Source organism: Aethalodelphis obliquidens, unplaced genomic scaffold (genome assembly GCF_003676395.1).
Source record: "Aethalodelphis obliquidens isolate GAN/ISIS:26980383/991018 unplaced genomic scaffold, ASM367639v1 scaffold50, whole genome shotgun sequence".
NCBI classification, from domain to species: Eukaryota; Metazoa; Chordata; class Mammalia; order Artiodactyla; family Delphinidae; genus Aethalodelphis; species Aethalodelphis obliquidens.
In genome coordinates, this window is record NW_020837994.1 from 2,164,882 (window position 1) to 2,189,632 (window position 24,751).

Consider the following 24,751-nt stretch of genomic DNA (forward strand, 5'->3'; position numbering starts at 1 on the left):
GGGGAGGGAGACGCAGAAGCAAGCAAGATGGCGGCGGCGGCTGCACAGGGAGGGAGAACTGGTGGTGGCGGAGGCAGTAGTGGGGCTGGAAGTGGTTCCAGCTGTGGGACAGGCAGTAGCCGCAGCGGCTTGCTGGACAAGGTGAGAAGTCGGTTCTTGGGGGCAGGCGAGGCCTGGGGACGCCCGGGAGGCGGCGAGCCCCCTTTCCCATCCTCGCCCCCCCTTCTGCGGCTTCCCAGGGGGAGTGCTCGTCGGGCCCACAGTGGGAACCCTACGGGCGCTTGTAGCCAGCTCCCTACACACCTCAAACCCGGGCTCTCTCCTCTTTAGGACTTCTTTACTTCTCGGAAGTGATCGGTCCTTAATGCCGGTCACTACAGCTTCTTAGGAATATTCGATTATTCTCACATTTCAGTGCAGCCATCGCTTTTTCCTTGGTGGTGCTGGGGGTTACTGTTGAATGTGCCCATTTCACCGACAGGGAAATGTGAATCCTGACTGAATGAAAGCCGCTGTTCGAAGTCAGTAGCCTCCAATCTCCCCATCACGACCGCCACACTTGCGTGCTGCTACATATTCCAGAGTGCTTTGGGCCTTTTGCTTACTGAAGTTTCTAGGCGTTTTATCTCGATACCCCGAATACTGAGCTTCGAGTATTGACTTCCCCTACGCGCTGACAGGAAGCCTTTAAGATTTATCTTTTTTCCTCTCTTCTTCACCCTCCCCCTTCCTTCCCTCCCCCCTCCACGCCAAGTGCCCTAGGTGAATCGTATTCATGAGCTTGTTACCTGCTCAGGCTTACCTCTTCTCCCCCTCTACCCATCCAGTTGTGGTTTTTTGTTTTGTTTTTTGTTTGTTTCTGTTAATGTGGTCCTAACAACAAGGGTTTAAAAGAAAAGAAAAAAAGGCAGATTCTTTTCCTGGGTTGGCCCTTCTTGCCCTTTGCATAGTATCTCGAGAGAAACAGTTGCGTGTAGGTCTGGGTCCTAGTACTGGTTCTGCCTCTAATTAGCTGTGTGACCTTGAAATGTGCTTGTTCTCCCTGTGTTTTGTTTCCTCATCTGTAAAATGAGGGACTTAGCCTTAATGTACCCTAAGGTTCCTTCCAGTTCTCTCATTGTAGGGCCCTAAGCCAGTTTGATGAGAAATGTTAAGCATGGGGTCTTTAACATAGTAAATAGTCAGGATTGTTTACTTTAATTGAAAACAGCTTTCAGACTTCTCTGTGCTTAACACATGGTAGGTGCTTAAGAAATTAATACATGATCATATTGAGGGGCTTGGATCCAGATCGTTTTGCTTCTCTTTTTGGGTGTCATTGGTTTTGAATTACATGGTTCTCACACTCTTAACCCTTCTTAAGAGATAGGAACATGTTCTGGGAGTTGGGATGGTAAATCGCTCCAAGGTGTGTGAAAGTGTTGAGAATTGATGGTCATTTTCATACACAGATCCTGCCTTCCTGCTGGGTGAACACCTCACGGCCTATGTTTATTCTGTCCCATTGAGTGCTCTTGCTCTTTGCTCCACTTGGATCATCACTAGCAAACATTAAGCATGGACAGTCTGCTAAGGCAGTGATTACTGAAAAGTGTATGGCATCAGTGCGTTTTGGAAGAACCTGCGTTTGGGGGTCATAAGATTTGGGCTTTGACATAGATCTGCTAGTTTCAAACTGTATGAAGATTGGCAAGTCATTTAACCTCACCAAGCTTTCCTTTCTTCACCTGAAATATTAGGGTTTTGGGGAGAATCAAATGAGATGATATACGTTAATGATCTCTGTAACCTATAGTATCTAATACAGAGGTGTAATGGCAGAGGAAAAGAATCAAGAATCCTACTGCCAGAAAGTACTCAGTATAGCTGAGTATAGGACATGGGGTACCCAAAATATTAAACATAAAACTATTTGGTATTCACATGTGTACTTTTTAGAGAAGTTAAAGTGAGAGAATGATTCCTGAGATCTAATTGATAAGGGGATGAGAGCCCTAGGGAAAGACCTCATGTTTGAGAGTGGAACTGGGACCTTATTTTGAGAGAGAGACAGAGACAGACAGCCTACCAGTTAAGAATGTCCTTGAACAAAGGTACACGGTGCCTGATGTTTCTCAGGTACTGTTGACTGACTGTTCTCTAAGACAGGGGTCCCCAACCCCCAGTTCCTGTTAGGAACCGGGCCGCACAGCAGGAGGTGAATGGGGTACCAGCGAGCAAAGCTTCATCTGTCACTCCCCATCGCTCGCATTACGGCCTGAACCATCCCCGTCCACCCACCCCAGTCTGTGGAAGAATTGTCTTCCACAAAACTGGTCCCTGGTGCCAAAAAGGTTGGGCACTGCTGCTCTAAGAGACCTGTAATGACAAATAGGTAGAATCAGATGAAGAAGGGCATGGATTGCTTGAAGTAGAAGTAGGAAGCAAGCCTGTTGAAGGTTTTTGAGCCTAATATATAAAGTGGTTTTAGAAAAGTTATTCAAATAGTTCGGAGTGGTAGAAATTAGAAGTCTTCTAATAAGTCTTCTCATACCATACTAGTATATGGGGTTTAATATAAAAAGAAAGACAAGTTTGAGTTCTAGTGCAGCATGTTAAAAACTACATGGTCTTGGATAAGTTTGATATCACTGAACTTAAATTTCCTTATGTGTACATTGTGGATGCCCATACATATGGTAGGCTTGTTGTAAATATTAAGTCATAATATTGGTAAATGTTCTTTGTACAGGGCTATAAAAATAGAATGATAAGGTGAAGAGAACCCTAACTTGAGTAGCAGAGATAGATAAAAGGCCTCAGAAAGGAGCACTTGGCAGAATTAACTAAGAAGTGAGGGGCCGAGGAGAGAGAAAATAAGTCAGGAGCTGTTTAGGTGCTTTTTCTTGGAGAACTTCATTTCAGCCTTACATTGAGTTGTTTTTCCTCTGAAGTCTCTGGCATTTATTGCATATGGGAATTCAGCTGTCACTTAATATGACATACTGTTTTATATTGTTCTACCAATTTGTCCAGTTTCCCATGAGACGTTCTCTGTAGTGATCAACACAGAATAAATACTTGGAGCATTGAATTTAGCAGAGAAAAAACTTCAGATCTGCCACCCCAGTCTTCAGAAACTGCCTTAGAGGATGATGCCTCTATTTGAAAACTGAGGGTACTGTGGAAGAGAAAATGGGGAAAAGATGTTACTCTCAGTGGAGCAGGAGCTGAATGAATAGAGAAGCTTTTGCTCTGTGGGAATGAGAGGCTGTTACCTTACAGTTTCTTTAATTTGATTTGTCTTGATTTTTTTGGAGGGTTTTTATTTTATTTCTTGCAGCTTTGGTTTTACTTGCCATGAAGAAATGTAATAAAGAGATGCAAATGTGCTTGTAGTTTTCCCTAAGCAGATGTGAGTTTCTGCTTCTATGAAACTGACTTTGAGAACAAAGCAATTTTAGTTTCCTGATCTTAAAGATAGGTATGCAAATATAACCTTCCAGCTTCCATCACAGAATAACTTAGATCATTGCAGTAAGTTATTTTTCCCAAAATACATCAAAGCATTTTGTTCTACGTAGCAGGCTATAAAAATTATTTGCTTAATTTGTTTTGGCTATTAAAATGGACATGTGGCATTAAAACATGCTTTCCAGAACTATATCCAAATTCTTTTAACCTCATAGTTGGATTTCTGTCTCCTGGCTGGATTTTTTTTGGCTATTAAAATTGTTTTGGCTATTAAAATTGACATGTGGTATTAAACCATGCCTTCTAGAAGTTATATCCAGGCCCTTTTAACTTCATATGTGGATTTCTGTCTCCTGGCTGGATGGTTTTTGGCTATTAAAATTGTTTTGGCTATTAAAATTGACATGTGGTATTAAACCATGCTTTCTAGAAGTTATATCCAGGCCCTTTTAACTTCATACATGGATTTCTGTCTCCTGGCTGAACTGTCAACCTGATCTTAAAGTACCCCTTTTATACCTTAGTAGCTGAGAACGTAGGTTCTGGAACCAGGCTGGCTGGCTGGCTTTGAATCCTTGCTCTGCCACTTAACAGATATATGTTCTTGGGCAAGTTAATAAATCTCTTTGTATCTCAGTTTCCTCATCTGTAAATTGGGGATAATAATAGTATTTACCTTAAAAAGTGGTTCCTGGCACATAGTAAGCACTCAGCAAAACATGTATATCTGCCACTAACTAGCTTGTTACTCTGGATTTCAGCTTCCTTAGATAATATTTTTTATAACATATGAAGACTGTCTACATCAGACTTTCTTGGGGTTTTAGTAAAAAATAGAGATTTCTGGACCTCATCCCAGACCTGAATCAGATTCTCTGGGGGTGGGGCCTGGACAGCTGCATGTTTTCACACATAGCTGTTTATTTATTTATTTCCTCTACAGTTTAACAGGTTAAGAACTAAGGGGTTTTTTTCTTGTTTGGTTTTTAACTATTCTGCTTAATCAATAGTGATTTCTCGAAAATGTTTATAATGAAGAGACCTTGAAGTTCATGTGTTCAGCCTCCTCATTTTATAGACATGGACACATGGAGAGGGGAAGATGAAGCAACTTGTCCAAGAGCACACAGCAAGTTAGTTACAATTCCAGAACTGGCTTCCCAGCTCTTAATCCAGTACTGTTACCTTACTTAGTACATTGCCTCTCATACTGGAGCAGACCATGTGCTAGCTAATGTAGTAGTGGAAAGAGCATCTGTTTTGAGGTTGGAAGACCTAGGCTGAAGCCTTGGCTTTGTCACCCACCAACGTGTGTCCTTAGACAGGTCTTATATACTCTTTTGCTCTCTTTGATGGGATCTTAGCTTGCCAGACTCGAACAGGGTAGTATGCCTGTACCCTAACCCAGCTCTGACAAAGAGGGTGAACAGTTTTATGGCAGTACTGTGATGTGTGTGTTTGTGTTTAAAGAAACAAGATGCAGGCTTTTAACACTGTTTTGCAAACTAAACTTTAAAAGCATCTCAAAACTCATTATTTTCGACTTCATCAAAATTAAAAACCTTTTCGTGTCAAAGGACATTATCAAGAAAGTGGAAAGACAGTCCACAGCATGAGAGAAAATGTTTGCAAATCATATATCTGGTAAGGGTCTAGTATCTAAACTATATAAAGAAACTTACAACTCGATAATAAAAAGACAAACCAGTTTTTAAAAGAATAAAGGATGTCGGACTTCCCTGGTGGCACCGTGTTTAAGAGTCTGCCTGCCAACACAGGGGACATGGGTTCCATCCCTCCGGGAAAATCCCACATGACGCAGAGCAACTAGGCCCATGCGCCACAACTACCAAGCCTGCGCTCTACAGCCCACGAGCCACGACTACTGAGCCCATGTACCACAACTACTGAAGCCTGCACTACTAGAGCCTGTGCTCCACAACAAGAGAAGCCACCGCCATTAGAAGCCCACACACCGCAACAAAGGGTAGCATCCACTCACTGCAACTAGAGAAAGCCCACATGCAGCGACGAAGACCCAGTGCAGCCAAAAATAAATAAATACTTAAATAACTTTAAAAAAAAAGAACCTGTTATTGCTTCCCCAACATTGATTTTAAAAAAAGCAAAAAAAAGGATAAAACATGTGAATAGATATTTCTCCATAGAAGATATACAGATGGCCAGCAAGCACATGAAAAGATGCTCAACACCATTAGTTATTAGAGAATGCAAATCAAAACCACAATGAGATACCAGTCGTATGGCTATAATAAAATAAGAAAAATAACCATTATTGGTGAAGATGTGGAGATATTGGAACCCTCCTACATTTCTGATGGAATGTAAAATGATGAAAGTTAAGAAGAGTTACCATATGACTCAGCAGATCCCACTCCTAGTTATAAACTCAAGAGAATTGAAAATGTGTGTCTACACAAAAACTTGTACACATGATCATAGCAGCATTATTCACAATAGCCAAAGGGTGGAAGCAACCCATAAAAGTGTGGTATATCCATGCAGTAGAACATTATTTGGCCATAAAAAGGAATGAAATACTGACACATGTTACAACATGGATGAACCTTGAAGATGTTATACTAAGTGAGAAAAGGCAGTCACAAAAGGCCACATATTATATGATTCCATAGATATGAAATGTCCAGAATAGGCAGATCCATGCAAACAGAAAGTAGATTAATGGTTGCCAAGGCTGGGGGTGGGGTGGTAGTAATTGGAGTGACTGCTTATGGGAATAGGGTCTCTACTGGGGGTGATGAAAATGTTCTGGAATTAGATGGTGATGATTGCACAACCTTGTGAGTATAATAAAAACCACTGAATTGTACATTTTAATTTATTTTTAAATTTTATTTATTTATTTTGGGCTGCGTTGGGTCTTCGTTGCTGCGCGGGCTTTCTCTAGTTGCGGTGGGCGGGAGCTACTCTTTGTTGCAGTGTGCAGGCTTCTCATTGTGGTGGCTTCTCTTGTTGCAGAACACGGGCTCTAGGCGCGTGGGCTTCAGTAGTTGTGGTGCACGGGCTTAGCTGCTCCGTGGCATGTGGGATCTTCCCGGACCAGGGCTCGAACCCATGTCCCCTGCATTGGCAGGCAGATTCTTAACCACTGTGCCACCAGGGAAGGCCAGAATTGTACGTTTTTAAATGGTGAGTTTTATAGGTGAATTCGATCTCAATTTTAAAAACATTCTTTTTATTTTTACAAGGTTTATGAAGTAACCTTTAAAGCTTCAAACTATTATTTTTTTTAACTATTTACCACTATATACACAGTGGTATCAAAGATTTTAACAACCTCTATCAGCTCAAGTCCCTTCTTTAGCTGTTGCCTGCACCATCTCTCTGTTCTGACCTCCGTCTTGTCAAATCGTAGTGGTTTTTCTTATTACCTGGCCTTAAGTATTTGACTCATTGATCACTTCTTTCTTGAAATATTATCTTTATGTGGCCTCTAGAACACCACTTGCCCTGGTTTTCCTCTTTCTCCACTTATCTGTCTTTATTGTTGTTATTTTTTCTTCTGACTTGTAAGTATCAGCAAGCCCCTGGCCCTCTCCATGTACACTCATCCCAAGGAGATAAACAGTGTCATGGCTTAAATTCCATCTTTAAGTTGATGACTTCCACATTTATATTTACAACCTAGACCTCTCCTCTGAGCCCAGATTTATATGTCTAAATGCTTGCCATCTCCACTTTGATATCTGTTAGGTATGTTAGACTTAAGTAGCCAGATCCAGTCTACTTACCTCCAGTTACTCTGGTGTTGCCACTGATACTCATGCTCATAATTATCGTGTGGTCATTTCTAACTTCCAACTTAACTCCAGTGATAACTGCAGCCAATAATAAGCCACTATTAAGCAAGTAATTTTCTTTGCAATATTTCTTGCCCATTTTTATAAAAACTAGATGGAAATTGAAGATTATGTTGCCAGGAGCTATAATCTCTCTCTTTGAGATATCCTGGTATTTCTTAATTGGAATCTAAATTAGATGACAGTAAGCATTCTCAAGACAGACATCGTTTGCTCCCCAAATTGAACATTTTTTCCTTATTTTGAACTTACTGCTTTCTGATCTTTTGCCAAATGTGTGCATATGGGAGGTAGGGGTACGTATTTCCAACTCAAATAGTATCTCAACTTCTGAGTCTGCCATCAGTTTTCATAATCTTATTTTGGTTTAGAAAATTCTGAAATCAGTGTAACTGTAGAGCTTAAACATCTCAAACTCATCATATACAAATGGGTATTTCTTCTTTTTCCTCCTCTGTTTCTTCTCTTGGAAAACAATATGACAGCTCAGAGAGTTATCTAAGCCCGAATTCTAGTAGAATGGTCATCTCTATCTTCTCTTTGATGTTTCTTGTAACTAGTCTGATGTTAAGTCCTGCCAATTCTACCTCATAAATAATCCCCTTTCATCCCCTTACTGCTGCTCTGATTCAGGCCCTGCATCTAAATCAGGCCCCATCTGATGTGTTTATCTCCATTGTTACTCCCCTCCAGACCATCTACTAGGTTGCCACTAAAAATGACTTTTTTAAAAAACATAAGTTTGATTGTGTTGTTCACCTGCTTAAAATATTCTCCACTGCTTGTTTCAGAATAAGGTCCCAAGTCCCCTAGCCTAGTAAATAAGGCCATCTAGGATATGCTCCCTCCGTCATGTGCCTCATCTACTACCTTCCCCCTTTGCAGCCTACATCCACTTTGTAAACTGAGAGAGACCAAAGAAGAGAGAAAAAAGGTTTATTAATTTTTCTTAGAGCGATGCTCAGTTCTTTTAAAATCAGAGCAGGGTCCTTCCATTGGCACAGCTCACTTCTGGTATCCTTCATCTCTTCAGTGTGAATTGAGGAATCCTTTGAGTCTTACTGCCCAGTTGTCAAGCTAAGGAACTTTATGAAGCAATCCACGGAGGTCTTTATCACTGCATAACTTTACTTCTGTTTTCACTGCTATTAAAATCTTTTTATTATTCAGATTTGCAGTGGAGAATAACTGAAGTGAGTCTTTGTAATGTTCTATCAAAGCCATCAAATGCATAATTTTTGTGTATAGTTTGTCATCCAGGTCTGGCATCAATCAGTGTGCTGGTTTGATAAAGTGTTTTATGTTGATAGTGGCAGGGAAGTAATTTCTTTAAGATAGGACTTTTTGAACTGTATTTTCAGTCAAATAGCAGTTGGTTTTAACTGGAGGAAAATGGAAAATTCCAAATATTTTGTATCCTGCAGGTTTTGTTGGCATATTCAAGATTAAAATCTTTTTAAGATTTTTTTTTGTTACTAACTATAACTTATTAGATAAGAATCAAGATACTTTGTATGGCTGTCACTTCAGCAGTCTATGTCCTTTTGTTTTTATGGCTAATAATTCCTTTCCTTATATTTTGTGGGAAGCAGTGTAGAATAATGAAAGAGCACAGGTTTTGAAATTATGAAAACTTGATTGAGTCCCAGCTTTACCACTTCCTAGCTTTCACCTTGGGCAAATTTCTTAAACCCTTAGTGTTATCTGTAAAAGGAGGATGCTAGTCAGTTTGGGCTGCTCTCACAAAAATACCATAGACTAGATAGCTTAAACGACCAAACTTTATTTCTCACAGTTTTGGAGGATGGGAGGTCTGAGATCAGGGTGCCAGAATGGTTGGGTCTAGTGACAGCCCTCTTAACTGGTTACAGACAACTTTCTTGTATCCTCACATGGTTAAAACAGAGTAAAAGCAGGTTCTCTCATGTCTTTTTATCAGGGCACTAATCCCTTTCACGAAGGCTCTACCCTCATGACCTAATTACTTCCCAGAGGCACCACCTCCTAATACTGTCACATTGTGGTTTAGGATTTCAACTTACAAATTTGAGTGGTGGGAGGAGGGTGGAGATGATGGACAGGGGCTGGAATAGTAAACCAAGAAAAGAGTAAGGCATGGTATCTAAGAAAAGGGGAATTAGCCCAAGAGAAGGTTAAGGGAACTCCCCGGGTCATAGTAAAGGGAGATTCCAGGATGACAGTTAATACAGCAGGACTGGAAAGAAATCCACCTAGATTGAAGCAGTCCAGAAGGCTCCAAGAGAGACTTCTCCAGGAAGATGAAATTCACAGAATGCTGAATATGATTGCAAATATTGAAAGGAGAGTTAAACAATTGAGGGAGAATTTGAGAATATATTGGTGAGAAATACCTTGTAGGGTTAAAAACAGCAACAAAAACAATAGTAGCTCCAAGAAAAGCAAAAAGCTATGCAGGAAAGAAAAAGTAATCCTAATATACATGACTCATCTGTGACTAGCATTTATGGTCACATTGTAACCTCCAAATAATGGTCTAGCAAAAACTAAGGTATAAGACCAAATCAATATTGATCTACTATAACTATATTAAAAAGATGGTGAGGGAGGAGCAGGAAAAATAAATGAGAAAGTGGCAGGGGATGAAGTGGCTAAATCTCATCTTTCATGGTGAAAAGTCAATAGATTTAATGCTAAGAACTGAAAATAATAATATAAACTTTTTTTTTCCCCCAGAGATGTGGATACCCAAAAAATCAGCCAAAGGAGTTGAAATTAGTGCCTGTCTCTGGAGAGTGGAAAATGACAATAGAAAGAGTCTTAAGGGGAGGGGAAGCAGGACTGCTATTTTTTTTTTTTTTATAACTTACAGAACTCTTTAAACCATGTATATATATGTATGATGTTGGTGCAAATAATAACTGAGTAAGTCAATACTTGTGATTGTTGATTGTGCTCAATATACACATATCTATAATACACAGGAGGGAATGCAGGGAAGAGGAATTGTGTGCAGAGTTACCACATCCTTACAAAAGGAAGGTAATTTGCACTTAGGGTTGAAGAAGAGAAGAGTGAGGAAAAGAAGATAGTCCTGAATAGCAATAGAGAGTACATGACCAGGATCGTACATTTTAGTTGATGGGCAGTTTTTGAGAATGATGGAAAATGTCCATTTTCCTGCCTTTTTTTCCAGATGTATCTCTGTACTACAGCAGAGATGCTATTTGCTTTGATATAGGCTAAGGTTTTTCATTTACACAGAATGGATGATGCTCCTATCTCTTCAGAAATCAATTATAAACTTTCTTGTTTATGTAATTCACTGGAAATGTTCCTGTGCCACTTACTGAAGATCCTTCCAGGTACCAGTGGAGTTAGAGCTGAGACTATTTTAGCACATGTTGTAATGGCTTTTTCTCTGTTTTATCCCCCAATATTGCCAAGAAGTTATCCTCTGAATTGTAGAGGCAAGTTTCTTTTCTGTGATGCACTGCAGGTAGTGATGGGTGGCTGGGTTTCTCTGAGAACATAATTTTTTTTTTTTTTTGGAACGAGCCAAAAAATTTTTAATGACTTTGATTCACAAATAATTCAAATTCTGTTATGGATTCTGGCTATACCAGTTCTTTCTTTTGCTTGCTATTGTCAAAATGGGATTTACTAAACTAAGTGTAAGCGAGCTATTTAGCTAGATAGCCTGTGAATTTCTTCTTGGTTCAATTTGTATTTTTTAAATTAAGTGTCATGTTTGATTTGTAGGCTGGCAGGCTATGAGAATCATCATTACAACATGCTTCCACTAGTAATTTTCTCAAAGAAAATTCTTGTTTTTTTGAGACATAAAGGGGAAAGCCTTGATTGAGTTTTAATCACTTGAGGTATGACTGTTTTAGTTCATGTTTTTTCCCCCAACAAACTTCACAGGATAGTTTTTCTTTTTTGTGTAATAGTATATACAATCACAAAATTAAGTTTGATGAATTATATTTCTACACTCCTTTAAAATCTTCTCACATTTTACAGATGTTTGTTCCATCTTTATTTCTTGTATGCAGCATCTCTGAACCTGTTCTCAGTCAGAACAAAGTCATGTACCTAACTGGTGACAGGACTTAGTTCAAAATGTTCTTTCCAACAGACTACACTGGATTTGCTGTTTTCCTACAGTTAAGACATGCTGATAAAATATAAAAGTTGTTAGCAGACAAAAATGTATTAAAGGAGACCTTTGTCATTTTGTTAGCATCCGAAAGTTCATGGATGTATATTGTCTGGATTTTGTAGTCACAGAATGAAAGGATGAACAAGTGCAATCCTTTCTATTCCCACATTTCTGTAAAATGGGGATGGGTATTGGAGTTCACACTATAGTCTCTGCAGCCTATGTAAGTGTTCTGGTTTTGGCCTTGTACAGTTGACTTTCTAGCATGGAGACTGGCAACATCACACGAGTACCACCAGATTCTAGTGACCTAGTCTCCTTCAACTTCATTTTCGAGTGTTTTGTCTTTTAGCTGTCCAACATCAGGAGAGAGAATAAATGTTATATATACTTGAGAATGCTCTTAAGGAAGTAGTTCATTTTACTTTTAGTAAGATGCCATATCTCTTAACGCACAACTTATCTGTTTGATTTACAGTGGAAGATTGATGATAAGCCTGTAAAAATTGACAAATGGGATGGATCAGCTGTGAAAAATTCTTTGGATGATTCTGCCAAAAAGGTACTTTCTTTGGGGGTGGGGAGCGGGGAGTCTGTTACTATGTATACAGCTGATGGCACATCTCTTGCAGGGTTTTTTCCTTCTATGACTTAGAATGACTTTAGTTTTCAGTGTTAGGAATTGAGCCAGAAAGCATTTTCTAAAATCCTTACAGTGTATATAGGGGAACAGGTGTTAAAATATAATTGTTAGTTCCTCAAATTTCTCTTCAGAATCTCTAATTTTTGAATTCCAGAAAGCTGGTAATGTATCATTTTTGAGGTTAATTAGCCTAGAGGCAAGAGGGTTGAGGGAATATAGGGCATTCAGCCATGATGGGTCATCTCTGTATTTTAAAAGGGAAAAGAGGGCTTCCCTGGTGGCGCAGTTGTTGAGAGTCCGCCTGCCAATGCAGGGGATGTGGGTTCGTGCCCCGGTCTGGGAGGATCCCACGTGCCGTGGAGCGGCTGGGCCTGTGAGCCGTGGCCACTGAGCCTGGGCGTCCAGAGCCTGTGCTCCATAATGGGAGAGGCCACAACAGTGAGAGGCCCGCGTACCGCAAAAAAAAAAAAAGGGAAAAGAAAAGTTTAGCTTCATTCTAGGGAGATGAGGATTTAAAAAAAAAAAATGTATGAGAAGTTGATGAACTTTTTCTCTGGGATCTTTGTAAACAGGTTGAATATTTTTTTTGCTCAGAGTGGCAAAATTCTGATTGGAGATAACAACTTCATCATTTATATGATTAACATAACTTTCATCATGGAAATTAAGAATAAAAGCAGATACAAAGAGGGAGGTATTCCTATTAGCTTGCTTCCTTCTTCTTCTCACTAGGTACTTCTGGAAAAGTACAAGTATGTGGAGAATTTTGGTCTAATTGACGGTCGCCTCACCATCTGTACCATCTCCTGTTTCTTCGCCATCGTGGCTTTGATTTGGGATTATATGCACCCATTTCCAGAGTCCAAACCTGTTTTGGCTTTGTGCGTTATATCATATCCTTTACGCTCAGGTTTGTTTTCTACTGACAGTTTTTTAAAATCTCTACTGGTACTCTTCTCTGCTCCTTACAAAAAAACAAACTTTCATCTTGGGGCCTGCTCATGTTACGATTTAACATTATGAAATGTGAGCATCTGTAAATTTATGTCATAATTATCATTGATATTTTAGATTCAATACAGTTATTTTATCTTTAATTCTGTTTAGTTATTAATGTAGAGGTTATAAGCCAAGTGTGAGCACCTAATAGGAAAACACATAGGAATAGTGAGACCCAGCTCTTCTCATTTGTAGCCTAGAACTTAACCCATTAGACCAGGTTGCTTCAAGCCACTCATGCCAGGGTATAGGTATACCTCACTTTATTGCACTTTGCTTTATTGTGCTTCATAGATAGCGCATTATTTTTTTTTACAAATTGAAGGTTTGTGGCAACCCTGTGTGTTGAGGAAGTCTGTTGGCGCCATTTTTCCAACAGCATTTGCTCACTTTGTATCTCTGTCACATTTTGGTAATGCTCACAATGTGTCAAACTCTTCCATGATCATTATATTTGTTATGGTGATCTGTAATCAGTGATCATTGATTTTACTATTGTAATTGTTTTTTGCGGCACCACAAACCACACCCATGTAAGACAACTAACAATTTAATGGATAAATGTTGTGTGTGTTCTGACTGCTCCAGACCAGCCATCTCTCCATCTCTCCCTCCTCTGGGCCTTCCCTATTCCCTGAGTCACAGCAGTATTGAAATTAGGCCAGTTAATAACCCTTCAGTGGCTTCTAAGGGTTTAAGTGAAAGGAAGAGTTACATGTCTCTCACTTTAAATCAAAAGCTTAGAAATGATTAAGCTTAGTGAGGAAGGTGTGTTGAAAGCTGATATAGGCCAAAAGGTAGGACTCTTGTGCCGGTTACCCAAGTTGTGAATGCAAAGCAAAAGTTCTTGAAGGAAATTGAAAGTGCTACTCCAGTGAACACATGAATGATAAGAAAATGAAACAGCCTTAATCCTGATATGGAGAAAGTTTTAGTGGTCTGAATAGAAGATCAAGCCAGCTACAAGATTCCCTTAAGCCAAAGTCTAATCCAGAATAAGGTGCTAACTCTCTTCAATACCAAGAAGGCTGAGAGGTGAGGAAGCTGCAGAAGAAAAGTTTGAAGCTAACATGGGGTGGCTCATGAGGTTTAAGGGAAGAAGCCATCTCCATAACATAAAAGTACAAGGTGAAACAACAAGTGCTGATGTAGAAGCTGCAGCAAGTTATCCAGAAGATCTAACTAAGATAATTAATGAAGGTGCCTATATATACTAAACAACAGATTTTCAATGTAGGTAAAACAGCCTCATATTGAAAGAAGGTGCCATCTAGGACTTTCATAGCTAGAGAGAAGCTTCAAAGGACAGGCTGACTCACTTGTTAGAGGCTAATGCAGCTGGTGACTTTAAATTGAAGTTCTTGCTCATTTACTATTCTGAAAATCCTAGGGCCCTTAAGAATTATGTTGTATCTTCTCTGCCTGTGCTCTATAAATGGAACAACAAAGTCTGGGCGACAGCACACCTAGATGACAGCACATCTGCTTACAACATAGTTTACTGAATATTTTAAGTCCACTGCTGAGATCTACTACTCAGAAAAAAAGATTCCTTTCAAGATATTACTACTCATTGACAATGCACTTGGTCATCCAAGAGCTCTGATGGACATGTACACCAAGATTAATGTTGTTTTCATGCCTGCTACACAACATCCATTTTGCAGCCCATGGATCAAGGAGTAATTTCAACTTCAGGTTTTATTATTTAAGAAATACATTTTGTAATGCTGTAGTGCCATAAATATTGATTTCCTCTGATGGATCTGGGCAAAGGAAATTGAAACCTTCTGGAAAGGATTCACAATTCTAGATGCCATTAAGAACACTTGTGACTTATGGGAAGCAGACAAAATATCAAACGTTAACAGGAGTTTGGAAGAAGTTGATTCCATCCCTCATGGATGACTTTGAGGGGTTCATTACCTCAGTGGAGGAAGACACTGCAGATGTGGAAACAGCAAGAGAACTGGAATTGGAACTGGAGCCTGAAGGTGTGACTGAATTGCTGCAATCTCATGATCAAACTTTGACAGATGAGGAGTTGCTTCTTGTGGATGAGTAAAAAAAGTAGTTTCTTGAGCTGGAATCTACTTCTGGTGAAGATGTGAAGATTTCTGAAATGACAACAAAAGATTTAGAATATTACATTAACTTAGTTGATAAAGCAGCAGGGTTTGAGAGAAGATTGATTCTAATTTTGAAAGAAGTTCTGTGGGTGAAGTGCTATGAAATAGCACTGCATGCTACAGAGAAGTCGTTCATGAGAGGCAGAGTCAATGAATGCAGCAGACTTCATTGTCTTATTTTAAGAAACTGCCATGGCCACCCCAGCGCTCAGCAACCACCACCCTGCTCAGTCAGTAGCCATCTGAACATTGAGGCAAGACCCTCCACCAGCAAGAAGATTACTACTCGCTGAAGGCTCAGATGATGGTTAGCATTTTTTAGCAATAAAGTCTTTTTTAATTAAGGTGTGTACATTGGTTTTTTTAGACATAATGCTACTACACACTTAATAGACTACAGTATATGTAAACATAACTTTCATATGCCCTGGGAAACAAAATTTGTGTGATTCAGTTTATTTTGACACTCCTTTATTGTGGTGGTCTGGAACCAAACCCGCAACGTCTCCAAGGTATACCTGTTTTAGGAAAGGATCAGATTTTGGAGGTTCAGATCTGTGTCAGGTTTCCTTGAAGCTGAGGGGCTAGACTGGGAGTTACTGAGCATGAGGTATAGGTGTGGCTTGTGTAACAGCTAGAGAACCTGGGTTTGAAATTTCAAGTTGTTTTTGTGATAATTACTTTTTGGAGACTGTTTGAATGCTGCTAACTTATAAATATGAGTAATACACACTCAGAATTATTGTAAAGATCAAATGAGAGATTTTATACTATATTTAGAATATAAAGTTAAATATGTTGATAGTTTTCTTGTGGTCCCCACTCCCTCCTCCCCAAGTCAATCTATACATACTGAACTTTTCTTTTTAACTTAAAAAATATATTGAATGTCTTTCCATATTAGTATATATAGGACTGCCTCATTCTAAATAGCCACCTCGTGCTATTGCATGTCTGCTATGTACTGATATGTACTGGTTGTTGAAAACAGATCATTTTGGTAGGCAGTTTACTTTTCATAACAATCTTACAACCACCTGAAATATTTCTAAAAATTCCACTTTGGGGATTTTTCTTCAGAGGCAGTTAGAAAGCCATTGAATAAAGCAGGTCCTGACCAAAAGTGGTATTATCCAAATTGATCTCAGATTATAGTCACAGAATTTGCACCTTGACTGCTTACAGTATCAGATAAATCATCCCAGTATGAACTTTTTCACTATTAAGGCAGTTCAAAAGAATACGCCATAGGTTCTAGAGACAGTTCTCAAAAGAGTTCCAAAGATCTTTGAACAATGACAGCAACCTTATTATAATTATATGGCCTCCCAAGAGAACGGCCTTGATGGAATTTCGTTTGTTTGATTATATTTGTTTAAAACAAAACGTGATCTTGCCATTTTTATAATCATGTCATTTTTATATGTAATAATAGTACCATTATAAATGTCTTCTGTGTGGTGTACACTAAAAATATATATACCATCACTAAATCTCATGACAATTCTAAAAAGTCAGTTTTATCCCCATTTTAGAGGTGACAGTATTAAGCCTTGGGATAAGGAGTAATTTGTCAAGGTTACATTGGTTAAAAGCCAGAGTTCAAATCTAGGACCACTTTACTCCAAAGCTCATACTTTGTACTATACTTTCCTGCCTGTCCCTTATATAAAATTTAAATGACACATGTACACAAAGCTCTTTTGCCAGTTTCTGGCACACAGGTACTCAAGTATGATAGTTAATACTGTCAAAAACTGAGTATAGGGCTTCCCTGGTGGCGCCGTGGTTGAGAGTCCGCCTGCCGATGCGGGGGACACAGGTTCGTGCCCCGGTCCGGGAAGATCCCACATGCCGCGGAGCGGCTGGGCCCGTGAGCCATGGCCGCTGAGCCTGCGCTTCCGGAGCCTGTGCTCCGCAACGGGAGAGGCCACAACAGTGAGAGGCCCGCGTACCGCAAAAAAAAAAAAAAAAAAAAACAAAACTGAGTATAATAATAAGCCTACATGTATGGAGGAAGTAGTTGTCCTTCTCATAAACTAAATTGTGGTAGTCGCCCAGCTAGCTCATTTGGTAGAGCATGAGACTCTTATAGTAAACTAATTTGAAGTCAGTTTTCCTCTTTTAATGACCCTTGAAATTGGTTGAGTGTGGTCAAGTCCACTGTGATTATTAGTTTTGTATTGTATGGAGAAATAAGCACAAGTCTTGACAAACTAGGTAATAGAGGATCTCTTTATATATGTTGTCCTTGAACAGAAAGATGAGAGCTGATTTATGCCCTGTACCTTTTTCCTTTCTTGTTTTTTGAGATGTTCTTTGCAGAACTAACCAGAGAGAGCCTTGCTTCTCTTGCATAAAATAAGGATGAAAATGAAATAGTTAAATTTTCAGTGTTTTTACAGCAAGACAAAACTGTCTTCTTTAGGCCTATCATTATGAAAGTTTTTGTAGCCCTTGCTTGTCAGTTTGTGTTATTTCTCTTTTGTGTGTATTTTCCCCTTAACTTTATCTGAACCTATTTTGTGATGATGGGGATCCTGACCATTTATACCTCATATAAGGAGAAGAGCATCTTTCTCGTGGCCCACAGGAAAGATCCCACAGGGATGGATCCTGATGATATTTGGCAGCTGTCGTCCAGTCTCAAAAGGTATGACTATCCTCACAGATTCTTAAATCCTGATGTTGGGTTTTCTCTGGGTGTTAGTCATTATCAACAGACTATTGTATGCCTACTCTTTGCAGATCATAGTGCTAGTCATATAAAATGAAGAAAGGATTGTGAACTAGAAGGTTTTCCTTTGTATTGCACTTCTGAGATTCCATTATCACAGAAGTGCTCTGAGGATAAATTGTGGGAGAAAGTACGTTGGTGGAAGAATAAAGAATGATTTTCTTTTTCCTTGTGGCCAATAAACTGAGCCAGTTAGAAGAACTATAAACTATATATGTATCTGTAAAGGCCAAAGGTATGAAGTCAGTTGTCTTTGAAGAACCCCATTAGCTTCTGTGTCTTCTGTGATCCTGACTGCAGTCTGTGTAATCAGGAATCTCTGAAACAATGCACTGGGCAACTCAGAGAAGCACAATTCAGTCAGCAATGGGTGTAACTTTGTGCAGCTGACACCTCAGGTCTTTCTAGGTATCTAGAACTGGGTTCAAATTCCAGCTTGTCTCTTTCTAGCTGTGTGACTTTTCGTATATCAGGTAAACTATTTGAGCTTTAATAGAGTAAAAAATGATTCGTACAGTTTTTGTGAGGATGCCAACTGGTACATATAGTTGACTCTTGAACAACAGGGGTTTGAACTGCGTGGGTCCACTTATACATGGGCTTTTTTTTCCAATAGTAAATACTGAAGTACTGCACAGCCCATGGTTGGTTGAATCTGCAGATTCGGAACTGTGGATACAGAGGAACCACCTATATGGAGGAGTGACTATGAGTTCCATACACATGGATATTCAACTGCGCAGAGCATCAGCACCCCTAACACCCTCTAACACCCTCCCCCTGCCCCCACAGTGTTCAAGGGTCAGCTGTATACCAAGCATTATGAAAGACGGCATCTGTTGAGCATTTACTATATACTAGGTATTGTGCCAACTGCACCGTCTCATTTAAACCTTAGAACAACCCATTTTAAACATAAGAACCCAGGTTCAAAGGGTTTAATGAATTATTCCAGGGTTATAGAGCCCAAAAGTGAATCTAGCCACATCTGAACTCATGCTCTCAGTCACTATCCTAAAAACACATGGTATAGTTCCTAGCACATAGTAGGCTCTCAAATTTTAAGTACAGTTACTCACATATATGAAGGTAAGTATAGCATCAACGCCAAACAGCCTCTCATTACCAGCTTGTGGAGATATCTGTAAGGAGGAGCAGACCTTCATTCTGATGTTGCACCTGAGTTCTTATCTCCTGGCAGGACTCATAGCTGCCATTTTGGTCTCAGCTGTCATAAATCTGCACCCTGTGCCAGGCCCCTAAAGCAGAGTTTCAGAATTCTAGACCCTAGCAACATCTTGATTTCATTATTTACATGCTGACTTAAGTATTTTTTAAACAGCTTTATTGAAATATAGTTCCTGTACCATATTTCACCTATTTAAAGTAGTTCAGTGGTTTCTAGTGTTTTTAAAGATGTCTACAACCATCACCACAGTCAACTTTTATTTATTTATTTATTTAAGTTTTGGCTGCGTTGGGTCTTCGTTGCTGTGCACAGGGTTTTTCTAGTTGCAGAGAGCGGGGGCTACCCTACATTGCAGTGCGCAGGCTTCTCACTGAGGTGGCTTCTCTTATTGCGGAGCACTGGCTCTAGGCGCATAAGCTTCAGTAGTTGTGGCACACAGGCTCCAGAGCGCAGGCTCAGTAGCTGTGGCACACGGGCTTAGTTGCTCTGCAGCACGTGGGATCTTCCCGGACCAGGGCTCGAACCTATGTCCCCTGCATTGGCAGGCGGATTCTTAACCAGTGCTCCATCAGGGAAGTCCCCTACAGTCAACTTCAGAGCATTTTTATCCTCTCCAAAAGAAACTCTGTACCCTTTAACAATCATCTCCCTATCCCCTCATTCTCCCAACCTGAAGTAACCACTAGTCTACTCTGTACATTTCCCTGTTCTGTTTATTTCATATGAATGGAATCACGTGTAATATGTGATCTTTTGTAACTGGCTTCTTTCACTTAGCATAATGTTTTCAAGGTTCAGCCATGTTATCAATATTTCATTCCTTTTTATGCCAAATAATATTCCATTGCATGGATATACCACATTTTGTTTATCCGTTTATTAGTTGAGGGACCTTTGAGTCATTTCCACCTTTTGGCCTTTAAGAATAATGCTGCTGTGAACATTCATGTACAAGTTTTTGTGTGGACAAATTCTCATATAATATACCTAGGAGAGGAATTGCTGTATCATATGGTAACTCTTTTTAATTGCTTGAGGAACTGCCATACTGTTTTCCAAAACAACTGCACCATTTTACAATTCTTCTAGCAGTATATGAGGTTCTGATTTTTTTCACATTCACTGCTGACTTTTACCAACTGCCACATTGTTGGTGCCTGTAGAAAGGAAATATGCCACCTCTGTTCCTTCTTGCTGTAGTGAAATACAGGCTCACTCCTCTTTCCTTAGAGGTGGCTCCTGGCTCATTGGCACTCTCTTTAACATAACTCCTTTCAGAAGGCTTGATTGATGATTTCAGTATCCAAGTAGATGATTATTCCAGTACTCTGGCCTCTTAGTTTTACTTCCTCTCCTCTGATTATCTTGTTTTCTGCCATGTCTTAAATACTTATTTCCCTGGACATACCCTAGATCTTGCTATTACTGATAACTAATTACCTTCAATAACTTCATTTTTAAGTATCCCACTCTTTGACCATTGCTTTATATTTTTCTAGTTTATCTCCTTCTTGTTCTCTTGTCCCAGCAGTTCTTCAGCCCCAGTGGCATCCATAATCCATTGAGCCTACCACCTTTTCCCTGGTCCTCTTCTCTTCATTGTCTCACTTCCTCCTTACCTAGCTTAGATTCCGTGGCATTTCTGTAGCGCAGTTACTCTCTCACTGTCCTAGAGGATCTTTCATACCTTCTTCTCTATCCTCAAACCTCTTGCCCTCCTCCCCCACTTCACTCTCAGCTTCTTTTGTTTCTGGGAAGATAGCAGCAGTCAGAATTCTCCCATCATTATCCACTCACAGTGCTCATCATACTCTACCTTCTTTCTCAGTTCCTGTCTGAAGCCTCTTCTCTATTTGTCCACTAGATTCTATCCCTTCTCATTTACTTGATGTTTCCCTCTCTGCTTGGTTATTCTTTCTGGCATACAAATATGTTGTAATTTCTCTCACCTGAAAAGTTGTTTTTCTTTTCACACATTCTCCTCACATGGGCTTCTCATTTCTCTGCTCCCCTTTTTTCTTCTTCCATCATCTCTTGGATTTGCATATCTTCACTTCTCTTTCCTCATCGTTTGACCTGTCAGCAGCATTTGAACAGTGGATCACTCTCTCCTTGTTAAATTTTTTTTTTAAAGTAGGCTTGTAGGATACTGTAATCTTCTAATTTTCTTCTTACCTTAGTCTCTGTTCCTTAGAGTCCTGTGTGATTCTTCATTATCCCATCTCTGAATTTGAAATGCCACTAGTGCTCGTTCCTAGCAGCTCTTCTCTATCTATATTCACTTACTGTGTGTAATCTTATCCAGACTTTCAGGACTTTAAATACCTTCTATAATGATGAAGATCTCTAAATCTGTATTTTCATCTTAGACCTTCTCCAAACTCCAGCTATGTCCCAGCTTTCTGTTTGACATTGGATCCTAATAAGCATCTCAAAATTAACATATCCAAAACCTAACTCTGCTATCCCTTACCTAAACCTGCTTTTCCCCATCTAAATAGATGGCAGCTCCATCCTTCTAGTTACTCAGGCCAGAACTCTGGAATCATTTTGACTCCTTTATCTCAATCCTTTGAATAGGTTGTCAGCAAATTCTGTCAGCTCTACCTTCTAATTATATTCATTCTAACCACTTACTATCTCCACTGCAGCCATCATCTCTCAATTAGGTTACTGTAATAATGTCCTAATGAACCTCTGCAGCTGCTCTCCCTGCCCACAGTCTCTTTCCAGTACAGTGGGCAGAATGATCCTTTTAAAACGTCAGGCAGATCAACTCAATCCTCAGCGCAAAATCCTCTCACATAAAGACTGAAATCCTAAGCATAGCTTAGAAGTCCATGCTTATCTATTCTCTGCAGCCCCACACCCATGGACACACACTCCGCATCTCCTGTGGCTTTTATCCTGTCCCTCTCCATTCTGTTTGCATTGGCCTCCTTTCTGTTCTTCAGACATTCTGGGCACGTGCTTGCCTCAGGGCCTTTGCATTTAGTGTGTCCTCTGCCTGGAATATTCTTTTTCCAGATAGCTTGTTCTCTTACCTCTTTAGGCTCTGCTCAAACATCTGCTTAGTGAAGACTTTCCATATTTAAAAGAATATCATAATTTTTATTTTATTGTTCCCTCACACAGCAAGATAAAAGTCTCAAAAGACACATTTGTCTGTTGTGTTCACTGATGTATATCCTTAGCATCCAAAACTGCCTGACATATATGGTTAGTCCTGAATAAATATTTGTTGAATTAATGAGTAACTTTTTAAAAATGCATTAGATCGTGTCCTGCCATCAGAGCCATGGAACTGAGCTCAAAAGTCCAAAAATTACTGTGATATCAGTTAGCAGCAGTTGATCAGAGCTTGAGAAAAATTTTTGAGGTGTTGAAAATATTCAAGGACCTTTACTCCTAGCTATCCAGGTTGGAAGTAACTGGCTAGACAACAATTTATTGAGCTATGATTTTTTTGAGCACTGGTTAATGATAGGCACTGTTATAACCATAACAGTGATCCTGAAAAATAGGTGGTGCTTTTCCTGTTTTAAACATGCAGAAAAAAGCAGAGGCTCAAGCCTCTGCTTCCTCTAAAGATAATACCAGCCTGACAGTCCACCGAATATGCCCTAATTAAATGGAGACAGAGCAGGTGCAGTTGCGGGGAGAAATGTCAGCCTGCCAGGGGTTGATGTTATAAACCCTCTTGAATAAGTAGAGATAGTAAAAGCCTTCAAGATACCTTAAGGTGTAGCTAAGGGATCTCTGGAGTTCATGTAGTAAAAGATATCCCTGACCTGGTAGAACCTGGAACTAGATTGATTACAGGGAACAAGGACTGAGCAGCCTGGAATTGGGGAACATCTGTGAAAACAAGGGTTCTTCATTTATCAATAAAAATTTGATTGCCCAACAAACTCCAAGCTAAGAATAGAAAATAAGACAAAATCCTTGCCCTCAAGAATCCCTGAGACAGGGACTTCCCTGGTGGTCCAGTGGTTAAGACTCCATGTTCCCGATGTAGGGAGTACAGGTTCGATCCCTGGTCAGGGAAGATCTCGCATGCTGCATGGTGCAGCCAAAAAATTTTAAAAATAAATTTCACAAGTGATACGTGAAAATTTAAAAAAAAGAAGAATCCCTGAGACTAGTGAAGAACAAAAATACGTAATTATCATTTCAATAGGTAATTTCACTGACAGCATAGGAGCCTGTCATTAGACCTAGCAGATGATAGGCACTGAGTAATTGGGTTGACTATTAATTGACGGTGCATGGATGACAAAGGCAAGACATCTAACCCAGTTTGGGAAGGTTTTCCCAGAAAAGTTCATGCCCAAGTATGAACTTAACAAATGGGAACGTTTGTTACAGACAAATTAGTCTCACTAATGAGGTGAGACTGGAGAAAAGTGTCTACTAGGAATACTCTTCTAGCATAACAACGAAGCAAAGGCCAGCAGTGAGAGAAGATGGTCCGTGTGGTTTAACAATCTATGACAAGGTAAAGGAGGCACATAGTAATTAAATCAGGGAAGACATGGCAGCGCCTGTGAACCAGAACTTCTATCCTGAAGGTGCCCTGGAATTTTTTTTTTTTCTGGAAAGGATAATGTTGTATGTTCCCTATATCACTGGTAGCCAGCTCAGCCCTATTTTTCAAAAACACTTGGTGCTCTGTTGTTACTGGCTGAATGTCTGTGTTTGGTTTTTGATTTGTTATCTTTGCTTAGGTTCGATGACAAATACACTCTGAAGCTGACCTTCATCAGTGGAAGAACAAAGCAGCAACGGGAAGCCGAGTTCACCAAATCCATTGCTAAATTTTTTGACCACAGCGGGACCCTGGTCATGGATGCGTATGAGCCTGAGATATCCAGGCTTCATGACAGTCTTGCCACAGAAAGGAAAATAAAATAGCCACTTCTAAAAGCAGCCATCTTTTGGCTGGATCATGCTGAATTGAGGGGTGAGGGAGAAAGAAACAGAACTTAATATGGATAAAGTAAGAAATGTAAAAAATGTCAGTTTTGTCTTGAAATTTTAGTCCATTCTGTATAAATAGAATTTTCTAGCTCAGATATGAGAAGTTGTAGCTCTGATATCTAGCTGTAGCCTCTTTGGTCTGCTGATTGCATTGTTTTGATTTGCTTTTCTGGAAAAGCATTTTTGCTAAAAACCATACAGACTTCCTCCTTCATACCTAGCAGTACTTTATATAGTATAGCTTTGTGCCATGCAGCATTTGAAGACTCAGTTTTTTAAACTGTTAACCTGTTGCTGACTTTACTGTGTTAATTCCCATTTCAACAGCTGTTTCCCTTAATTCAGAATACAACTTCTTGTGTATGACAGTTTTCCTTCACACACCATTTTTGTGGGTGTGTATATATCTGACTTGGGGAGAATTGGGGAAAAAAACCCACAGCTTTTTAATTTGTTTAAAAGAGACTTTCTGCCTGTTACATTTTGTGCTCTTAACCAATTAAAGAAGCCAACGGCATTTTTAGTTTTATTTTGTCTGTTTTCCACTAGTATATCCCTGTTGATTTGTTTGTGCCCTTTATCAACTGCCATTTTCTAAAATTTTTTTCAATAAAAGGAAAGAAGATGTGAAAAAA

General features: G+C 39.6%; 1 protein-coding gene across 1 annotated transcript; it reads left to right on the forward strand.

Moving 5' to 3' along the window:
- Nucleotides 1-24,751, forward strand: SPCS2 (signal peptidase complex subunit 2). Its single transcript, XM_027083394.1, has 5 exons — nt 1-141; nt 11,918-12,001; nt 12,815-12,975; nt 17,729-17,863; nt 23,864-24,751. Exons 1-5 carry the CDS (start codon nt 28-30, stop codon nt 24,048-24,050), a joined length of 681 nt encoding a protein of 226 aa, XP_026939195.1. The 5' UTR covers nt 1-27; the 3' UTR covers nt 24,051-24,751.

Excerpts from the sequence above, each read along its gene's own strand:
- SPCS2 (XM_027083394.1), top strand. The coding sequence starts at position 28 with ATGGCGGCGGCGGCTGCACAGGGAGGGAGAACTGGTGGTGGCGGAGGC. Across the intron at positions 12,002-12,814 it reads TGGATGATTCTGCCAAAAAG|GTACTTCTGGAAAAGTACAA; the intron begins GTACTTTCTTTG and ends TCTTCTCACTAG. Across the intron at positions 12,976-17,728 it reads TTGGCTTTGTGCGTTATATC|CTATTTTGTGATGATGGGGA; the intron begins ATATCCTTTACG and ends CTTTATCTGAAC.